Source organism: Panicum virgatum, chromosome 3K, assembly GCF_016808335.1.
Source record: "Panicum virgatum strain AP13 chromosome 3K, P.virgatum_v5, whole genome shotgun sequence".
In the NCBI taxonomy this organism is placed as follows: Eukaryota; Viridiplantae; Streptophyta; class Magnoliopsida; order Poales; family Poaceae; genus Panicum; species Panicum virgatum.
Window position 1 is genome coordinate 32,271,377 of NC_053138.1, and position 10,811 is coordinate 32,282,187.

Consider the following 10,811-nt stretch of genomic DNA (forward strand, 5'->3'; position numbering starts at 1 on the left):
AGGCGAGAGGATAAGAAGCAATTTCGATTTCACATCCGCGTGTTATTTTTTTTTTCGGATCAAGAAATGGATTGTACGCTATGAGAGATGTGCACAGTCATCATGCCTTATTTTTACTAACAAATCACCAGAAGACCCTGTCACAAATAAATGGCGATTTCATGTTACATGTAGGCCTAACTGTTAAAATTGGATAGAAATGTCTCTTATCTGTTGAAATTAAACTCTTCGAAAAAATGTTAAAATTTTTTGATCAATAAGGATTTTTACCCCTCATAAAAAATTAGGTTTTAATGAAGTTATAATCTTGATATGTTTAATGATTTTGTCCTCAACAATCATGTTGACGTTTGAATGACACAGAGTGTCTTAGAATGTTAAGGTTCGTTAGCCCTGAAAGTACACAATTCATTTCCCTTCGTTCATCTAAATAGGACTCTTCCAACAAAAGTTTCAGCCTACATGCAGTTGCTTTGTGCTGTCTTAGAAATCATCTTTACATGATCAGATGTTATAGGTTTTATGATATACACAGAGTTTGTACAGTTCTATAAACGTGTTTTGAATAAGGTGCAGTTTTGAAAATTACGAACGACGACCTAGCGCATCCTATTGATCATCAATGTTTCTGAAGTGTAAAAAAAAAATAATGCAAGTACTATTGTTATATTGGATGGATCTCATACTATGATGGTGGACATTTGTGATAAAAGATGAACACCTATTATGAGTGGAGTATGTTTTAGACATTGTCGCTGTCCAAGGCTAAATTTCCGTCTAGAAACTGACTCTTTCCATGGCAAAATAGACGTGACCCCTATTTGATTGGTTGCTGCTGCACCCTACCCCCACCCCAACCCACCCTACGGACAAGCACTCACTGCGATCCTTGTTTAACCATGGAGTGGATTTGACCTTCATAAGCAAAGATTGCAATTGCAACAGGCAACAAAAATAATTCTGATTCTTGGATGCAAAGAGGGGGTAAAGAAAGTTGGAAGCGAAAACTAAAAGGATTCTTGGATGCAAAGATGGGTAAAGAACAATGACCACTCTTTTTTCTAGCGATTCCATGATGAAAGCTGACAACACGGATATGCCACGAGGGATGAAAGCTGACAACACGGATATGAAATAACTCAGAAATAATAACACGTCCCTATCTCCTCTAATTAAACAATTCTGGCTTTTTGTAAGCTGAGATCACTTTCCTTCTTTAGACAAACTCAGGTGAATTCATCCAAATCAGCAGCCCTTTTGAGGAAACTAGCCGGACAGGTTTACCAACTCTTTTGCAGGCAAGAATTTGAATTTGGGTGATTGCAATGTCCATGTGTGCCCCTGCCAAACAAATTTCTTCAGAGGGCGAAAAGAACTGTCTGACTTTGTCGCCCTAGGCTTCAGTACAATACATACATGATTGTGTCAGTGTACCGTATCACTAATTCGAAACACCAAAATGATTGTACTGAGCCTGAATGAGACACAACAGGAAAGGAAAAACTCTGAAGCAGTCAAGGAGGTACTATATACAAGGGCAACAGAGTGAAGTACTAATAACAGCTACATGTACCGTCTTCAAAGCTTAAACTTCTTTCGGAACCAAATTGTTGTTAACCTCTGAAAGTTATCTAAGAAGGTGCTGCATCTTAGCCACCTTGCCTAACCTACTCCTAGAAACGCAATGGCCTACGCGCGCTGTTTACTCGGGAAACCTGCAAAAGACAGCTGTATCAGTAGATGCCCAGAAGTATGACATTAAAGAGCAGGATTATTTTCATCAGGTGTGTAGGATGAGAACTTACAACGTGAGACTTCCATTCGGCTTTGCATCCCTCAGATACACCAAACTGTGGTTGCCTCCGGATGTGTTCATGGAATATGTGCACAAGGACCACAGCATCAAGAGCAGCATACTCTTTCTACAAAACAGATGCATGCAGACATCTATTTTTAGCAATGGAGCTTCAAAACAGGATAAATTACCAAATATGTGCTCCGTTTTGTGTTAACAAAAAATAGAGCAGGTTGGACCTAATTTAAACTAATGCTTCCCAGTTCGCATGAAGCTATGCATAGCCCAGAATCAAATAAAAGCAAATATGGTTACCACATGATAACAAGGGGGCGATCCACGAGTGCCAGACTTTTTTTTTCAAGGTAATAGTTAACAATATTATTTTTCCTTCTTAGCCCAGCTTATGTGGTTCCTCAAGCAAAGCTTACGAGGAAAGCTTAGTATGAGAAGAATTTATCATCAAGCTAACATATTATAGTGTACAAATACTACGAACCAGTTGTTCCTACCTAGAACTGGGTGACACTCATATGGATCACAGTGTTAGAGTATATTTTGTAGTTTAGATATTGTATCCGGACTGCCATACATATCCGGTGGGGTTGTCTTGCACCCCAAGTCTTGTACTCTTATATATACCGGCCGAGGCCTCAAGCTAATATAATCCATCCATTACACCTCGTCGCCGGCTCTCCCCGTGCGGGCTCCAGCCGCCTCTCCCCGCGCGGGCTCCAGCCGCCGCAAGGGAGGGAGCCGCCCGGCTTCAACCACCCCTCCGCGGCCCCTCCCGGCGGGGAGCCACCCGGCGCAGGACCTCCAGCGCCGCCACAGGGAGCCGGCCGCTCGCCTCTCTCATCGTCGTCCGCCATCCCTCTCTCACTCTGTTTCTTCCGCTTCAGATGCGGTCGTTGACCGTGACGGGAGAGAAGGAAAAAGAGGAGATTGAGAGGATTGCGCTACGCGCACCCAGAGGTGCTACACGAGTTGCTGCTGATTTGTTTTTTTAGTAATTCCTCTGTTTTTTACTCGAGCACTGCTCGAGATTGAGTCGCCCACCGCCCGTCGACCGCACGCCTCTACTTTGACATCAGCATCGACTTCACCGGCCTCTTCTTCGTCTTCGACTATGCGGCATAGCGACATGGACGGTGCCCTAGGGGACGCCCATCTGTGCCGCCCACCTCGTCGCCTCGTCCGCACGTCGATCTTCGCCGGCTCGTCGTCGCCTCCACCGATCGGGACGCCTCCATGCGCATACTCGGTTTGATCAGCCGACATGCGCGATCCACCTGGCTCCCGTGACGTCCGTCATTGTATTGCGCGCCTCTTCCCCGAGTATGGAGGGTGGTCGCTGCTTCGCCTCTTCGGGCAGCAACGGTACAGTCCGTGGTGTTCCTCGTCGTTGCATCTTCACCGCCGCTGACTACGTCCTCGACTTCGTCCATGCCGGCCACTTCGACCGCATCTTCGACATCGTCTACGACTACGTCAGTGCGCGCCTTGCGCGCACATGGTCTTCACCGAGCTGTTGGAGCTCCGCCGCCGCGTCCTCCAGATCATCAGGCCTTGCGCTAGATCGTCCGGGGTTACCTCGTCGCTTCGTCCAGCACCACCTCGTCGCCATCGTCGCCGTCCACTTCTACCCCTTCGTCTACTCCAGCAACTGCGGGCTGCATCGGCATCTTCTTCCTCGCCGTTCTTCTGCGCCTACGACCGTCGTGGAGGCCTTCTCTGCTGGTCCCTCAGACAACGACGTCTTGGTGGTGCACTCTCCCTCGCACGTCTGGTCTTGGCAACACCGGTGCGTGCCATCGTCCCCGATGCATTCCCGAGCCTGGCAAACTCGGGCATGTGTCGCCCGATGGCCTGACTGCATCGACTTTGGCATTGCTCCCTCTACGACTGCCTCGACGCGTCGCCATCTTCGTCTCCGGCGTCTTCTCCATTACGCCACCACCATGGCGCCTCCTCATGCGCCCGCGGCTTCATGTGCGGCTACCTCGTCTTCGGCAACTTCGACAGCTCTACGTCGACCACAGCTACTCTACGCACGACATCTTCGACCATGGCTCCTTCAGCTCGGCTATCTCAACATCAGCACAAAGGGCTACCATCCGCATGAGTTTCTCGCCGGTTCTCTCCAGTCGCAGCATCCGCATTGCGCCGACGCTACAACTGCGGGGAGATGTCAGTCCGTCGGTTCCTACCTTCGGCTTCTCCTCCAGTCTCACCGTCTGCAGTGCTCCCGCTGTGACTGCGGGGGGATGTTAGAGTATATTTTGTAGTTTAGATATTGTATCCGGACTGCCATACATATCCGGTGGGGTTGCCTTGCACCCCAAGTCTTGTACTCTTATATATACCGGCCGAGGCCTCAAGCTAATACAATACATCCATTACACCAATTCTATCCCTCCTACACACGACTGTTTTAAGGAAACAAGGAAAAGGAGTTCAACAATGATGACAGCAGACCTGCTTTTGGCTCAGTGGCCGTTGCTCCCAGTTGCTATTTCGTCGTGTCTTGTTCAAACCAGCTCCTAATATTTCCTGAAAGCATTTCAGAATCAGAATACATAAAGATGGAGTCCAAAGAAGAAAATGTCAAAAGTAGATGTACAACAGTTAACCACAACCACTTTATTGTATGATGATTGTATTTTTATCTACCTTTGACAATCCAGAGAGACCACCAGTAACCCCTTTAAACAACTTCTGCATATCAAGCAGCATTTCATAGGACTGGAAACATTCCAATTCACCATAGGATTGAGCTAGCTGATGGAGATCACATTGAATGTCGAAACCTTTAGTGTGCAATGTACAAAAAGGTAAGTTATTGTTCAATAAAGTGCCCAAGAAGAAAATGCTATTTTCTAAATAAGATCATATGGGAAGACAAAAGTACATATAACATACCCAGTTTTAGTATATTAGATGAACACATAATTCGCCTGAAGCAGCTGTCCAATACTTTTGGGTCATCTTCATACAGCTTAATCAGATCAAAGATGAAGGCTATCTTATCTGATGCAATTTGTATGATTGAGACCTGACAACGAGCTAAAATCAGCAAATGGGAGAGCTAATTTGCAGTGAAATAAGTACAGAAGAGAGAACTAATATACAGTGGTACCAAAGGAATAAAGCTTCCAGACAATTAGCAGCAACAAAAGAATGAAATGGAAAAGTGAGTAACAACTAGACCACCTACAGTGACACATGATACACCTAAACGATCATTTAACCTAATTTACTCAGCCATACTTCTTGAGGAACAACTAATTAGCGAGGATTTGACGCACCCATAGGCCAATGCCACTTGGCTATAACTTGTATAACACAAATCAGAGTTATACCTGAAAAAACTAAACAAACATGGAAACTTACACCAATTGAAACCAAGGTATTCCTTACCTTACTAGGTTTGCTATTTTTCTCAAAATTTGGTCTCCACTCACAATCCATGCCAATAATTTTACAAGCTTCAATACAACTTGTTGCATTAAGAAGCCCATTGATCTCATCGACCCAGACAATTTCTTGTACATCCAATTTCTTCAGATCTAAGTAATCAGATCCGCAAAATACCTTCTCTGGAACTGCCTCGTACATAATTAAAACACATCAAGCATACAAATGTAACTAATAGACCAAAAGGTTTCAGCAAATCATGTATTCATGTGAATGTTTCCTAAATGTGATTTTCATAACTCATAATGGGTTCGAACATTGTTAAGGTCAGATAAAGTGAACTACACTAGGGGATACCAACAAAAATGCAATATACTACAAGCCATAATTGGAATGTTAGATCGACTGAATCCGTTCATTCATAAACAAGATAATCCTTCTGGGATTAAACAGCATGTTAATAAGTTAAGATGAGTAAAATTCAAACACTTCATCACCACCTCCTTTTGATAACATTTGTGTTAATTTTACATCCACACTCTATTGCTTTTTCTCTCTCCTCTTCCAGTCCTAGTGATATTTCCCCATAGCAGTGAAACTTTTGTTTCTAAATGTTTTCAGTTCAAGAAACAACCTTTTAAAGAAGTTAGCATGATTCGAATAGTCAATCTGTAAGCCGGATTTCTGGTGCTAAGTCATCTATGCAGAAGTAGTGTCAAATGTCATTTTGAGAGGCTTGCAAATTGGATGGAAAATACTGAAATCTTCTATGAACTGTTAAATGTTGTTTTGAGTGGGTTATAATACACATCTTCATAATAATTGTTTTTATTAGATAACCCATATTTAAAGTTGATGTTTTAACCAGAAAGTCATGTAACTTGGTTTTTCTTGTGGATGTTATACAATCCCAAGGAAATGCAAATTTTTTCACAGCTAATGCAAGAATAAATCGGTGGTCCTACAACATAAACTATTGTTAATTAACCACTACAAAGATAAATGGCTACTAACAGAATATGTCTCTGGATACATAACTTCCTACATTACTAGGTGTTAGCTTACCCAAAGAATTGACATAACCTTCAAGGGAGTACCGCTGGCAAAGCTCATCAACCTTCTCCATATAACCAGCTTCCATGGCCAAATATACCTACACAAGAAAATCTGCAAAATTATTTTTTTATGATGTTGATGATTATTAGCAAGAGAATATAGATAGGGATAATATTCTAAGAACTATGATGCATGGCCAACAAATAGTCACTTCATCCAACAAAACAAAATGCAAGGGCATATACATTCCACACCTTGACCATATGAATCTGCCATTTTAGTAAAATAAAGCAACACACTGATTGTGATAATGTGGATGCACGTTACCAGATATTCCACAAGTTTTTTTTCCTTCTTGGCCCGGGCTTCAGCAATATCCCAGCACCCTTTCTCAGCCAACTTCTTTACTAAACTGCAAAAAAAAAATGTTTTCACAATTCTAGAAGTTTGATAAAGAGCATATTTGTAGTGACTTTGCATTGAGCAACAGGAATCACCTCTCTTTGTACAAATAGCTAACATCTGGGAACTCTTCTGTAAGGTCATGTTCTTTCACCAACTTGTTCGCACTCTTTAGCATTTTCATATCTAGAAACTTTTGGATGACCAAAGATATCATTTCCTTGCCCATGAAAGTAGCACACTCCTCGGCAATATCTAATTGATTGCTTTCAATCAATTTTATGAGAAAGGACTCATCACAGCATTGGATAGAAAATCGTGTTATCAGAGCTACAGCGATTGCATTGGATTCTGATTCCATAAAGCATTTTACATACTGTCTTAGATGTTCTTTTGCTTTCACTAGATCATCATCCAACTCTGAACCATACAAAGCATGAGCCATATCTCTCAACTCAATTTCAAATGTCTCAAGAAGCTTAACCAATATGCGGTTCTCATGGGGTACAACAGAATCAAGGATATTGAGAACAAGTTGTGCAGCAAGGTACTTTGCCTCCAAAAAATCTTTCTGTACGGATTCAACAGATTTCAAGTGCTTTAAAGAAGATGTCAACATATGGCTGAAACCTTCAGAATAAGTTTTCCCCAGCAGTGGCACAATATACATACACTGGATAGCATATGTGAATGGCCCTGGCTGAGGCGCATTATGCAATGCCACTTTTACCAGCTGCAGAAGGATCTTAAACTTTGAGGTTGCTTTGTTGGTACCTGAATTAAAAAGTAACAAAAGTTCATAACCTCAGAAGTATGATAAGCGTAACAATAACACTGCAAGAATGTGTACCATCAGCCAACATTGATACAATATTGTGATAGTCCTAAAAAACAGTTGATATTCCTAGCATTTATCTCATCAATTACAGATTTCACAGCAACTGATACAAGCAAATCAGTAGTTAGCAACATATAAAACAGGATGATTCACAAGCTCTTTTAGAAGATCTGGTATTAAAGCGAAATAAAACCATCTGCAGCTAACATTCCAACAGATGAAGAAATACAGATAGTGAAATATGGAAGTGAAACATGTAATTTATTTGTAGGCATACCGTATGTATAGCAGTCCTTTAAGAGATAAATGAAAGTGGCTGGAGGAACGTGCGATAGATCATAAAAGGGATGCAAGCATATGGAGCGCTCATCATTGTGCTGATTGGTTCCAGGACCTTCCTGCGTAACTTCTTCAAAACAACCCATGCTTCATCAAAGCATAGTTAGCCTGTATAGGATAGCACACAAATCCAGAATCAAACATCATGAATGCAACCTTTTTCCATGAAAACTAAGAGATGTACACATTGTGCATGAGTTCAATTAATTTAACAGAAAATGGTAACTGCAGATATGTGATCCTCATTCAAGAAAAACATATACGTAGGCAGCATCATGTTATTTTTGCTTGAAGTATTTGTATTTCAACCAAGCTGCAGAACTTTTTTTTTCTTTTGGCTGGACTGGAATTGTCGACATTTGCATATTCTCCCCTTATATAGAAGACCTAGAGCCTCGACTTTTCAACCATAACATGCCCAAAATTCAATGCATTGCACCACAGAGTGCGCCCGTGAATCAACTCAAACCACACCGATGCCTACTTCAGTATGCAGCGACGATTATACACTGCAGCGCCATTTCCCTTCTTTGTTCTCTTCGGTTCGCCGGAGGGGAAAACGGAGCGCGGCCGACTACACATTTTAGTTGCTAGCATTCCCCGAAACAGAAGTCTCAGGGAAAAAAAATACAAGAGGAATTTCACCACGGAACCGTGCGAAAATAAACGCAAAGCCCCTACGTGAGATTGGAAACGGCACAAGAATTCGCAAAACCCCCTGAGAGATTGGAAACAGCACAAGGATTCGCAAGGGAATTCCAGTGACAAAAATCAATGGAAGAGCGAAACAAATAAATTCCTATTGCGAACGCATAATAATCTCCACTATGAGCCGATAGAGAATGAGGGATACCTGCAACGTTCCCGGGCCAACCCGGCGCTAGGGTTTGTGGCTTTCCGCGGGAGAGGGAGGGACGGGGGGCGCCGAAGAAGAGTCGCAGGCCCGAAGGGGAAGATTGCGACTTGAATTGGAAGAGATATCGATTTGCCCGTTTTAAAGGGAAGACGACGCACGTGACCGGGCACCAGCGCGCACGCGCTCTGCTCGTGCTGTGCGGCGCTGGCGCTCCTCCCATTTTGCCCCTGTTTTGCCCGTCGAGTACACGAGTGCTGGATTTTTATTTTTATTTTTATTTTTTTTGAGGCAGAGTGCTCGGGTTTGTTTTGCAGTGAAGCTAGAGCAGGAGTAGGCTTATCAAAGTTGTCTTGACATTGATACCTCTGGATATGATGTTTTTTCTGACGAAAGATACTCTTTAATATGACTCTCAGCCTTTTGATTTTATCAATCTTCTTTCTTGAAGCAATGAGTTTTTTTTTTTGAAAAATCAAGGTATAATTAAAAATGAACACTTTTTTATTACAAAAACAAACGAAAAAAAGCATAGATTCCTCTTCAATTAGAACACGACAGTTTTTGAATTAGCAGAATACACTTTTCGATTAATCGCTGTTTGTTGGTGTGGCAGTTTTTGGGGGAGAAGGTGATAGAACACATGTGTTGGGTGGCTGTGTGACTCTTCAATTAGAACATTGCTGGAGGGGGAGGAGATGACAGAGGACAAGCAACAGTTAAGTAGTCCTACTTCTAGAGGCCGTGGATCACTTCACAAGGCCTTTTTTTTTAAACTTCACTTCACAAGGTCAATTTAGCAACGACCACGGATAAAGCTGTCAGTCGAAGACAATGATACTTCTTGTGTCCTGTTACACATGGCAAGCAGTATATTTTCAACTGAAATTCTCTGAGAGTAAAAGCACAAATAGAAATTTAACTTGCATATATATGTTTTAATCGGGCATACATTTACTAGTACTAGAACAGGACATGCATGACGACGACCATGACAGAGATATCTAAATGATGATCCATTCCAAGATGCAAAGCAGAATGTCTTCTAGAACTGAAAAAACAGACTAGGATCGAGATAACACTTCTTGCAAGGGTCATGCTAAGTAAACAAGACATTTGACATCTGGATACTGCTCGCAATTGCTACATATTTTCTCATATCCTTCGCTAGATACTTCCACAGTCATCTTCTTAAGATGAGTCGCACATCTAAACAGAACTTTGCGGAAGTCAACTTCATCATCATGTCCTTCGAATCCATCAAGTGTTACCACTTCAAGATGAGTTAAAGAGATGTTCTCATTTCTCCAGTTGTTATTGGATTGGTCACAAGGACAGTCTGGTGGGCATTGCATTCCAACCTGCAAAAGAAACAGAGTGCAGAGCATCAGTGGCGGTAGTTTTCAATGCACAACTCATCAACAATAGTAGTAGCAAGGAATTCGCTAAAGAATATTTTCGTCAGCAATAATACAGATTGAATGTTCACCTTGCGTGCTTGAGTTAGTTCAATATTGAGCTCCTTTGCCGGTGGAATCTCATGAAGAAGATGCAGAACCAATGGTGCAAAAGCATGCCGCTTCATTTCAAGCTCCAGCTCCAAAACAGATAACCGAGAGAGCAATGGAAGCTGCGAAATCTCTTCCTCAAAGGTCCAGTCTGCTTCTTCCGACAAATAATCCTGCACATAGGACAATACATGTACGGATATAGACATATAGATAGAGAGATACATAGAGACATATACAGAGAGATAGAGACAGAGAGAGACAGAGAGACAGAGAGACAGAGAGACATAGAGATAGAGAGAGACATAGATACAGAGAGAGAGACAGAGATAGAGATACATAGAGAGAGACATATAGAGATAGACAGACAGATACATACATATAGACATATATATATACATATATATAATATATATATATATATATATATATATATATATATATATATATATATATATATATATAAGACAACTCCTGCAACAATGTACTAATAACTTGGCCAGAAAGAGACGCACCAAATAGACTATGCTCAAACATAGTTGTCGAACGCCACGTCTCAAGCTGTAGATCAGAGACGAGAGACCAATGCATGGAAGCTCACCA

General features: G+C 42.0%; 1 protein-coding gene across 1 annotated transcript; it reads right to left on the reverse strand.

The window, feature by feature from the left end:
* Positions 1 to 1,311: 1,311 nt before the first annotated feature.
* Positions 1,312 to 8,856, reverse strand: LOC120699008 (exonuclease mut-7 homolog). The gene is made up of 11 exons (XM_039982838.1): positions 8,701 to 8,856; positions 7,786 to 7,955; positions 6,766 to 7,444; positions 6,596 to 6,680; positions 6,278 to 6,365; positions 5,216 to 5,400; positions 4,718 to 4,850; positions 4,469 to 4,605; positions 4,274 to 4,348; positions 1,806 to 1,922; positions 1,312 to 1,715 (listed from the first exon to the last, which is right to left on the reverse strand). Exons 2-11 carry the CDS (start codon positions 7,931 to 7,933, stop codon positions 1,674 to 1,676), a joined length of 1,689 nt encoding a protein of 562 aa, XP_039838772.1. The 5' UTR covers positions 7,934 to 7,955; positions 8,701 to 8,856; the 3' UTR covers positions 1,312 to 1,673.
* Positions 8,857 to 10,811: the final 1,955 nt, after the last annotated feature.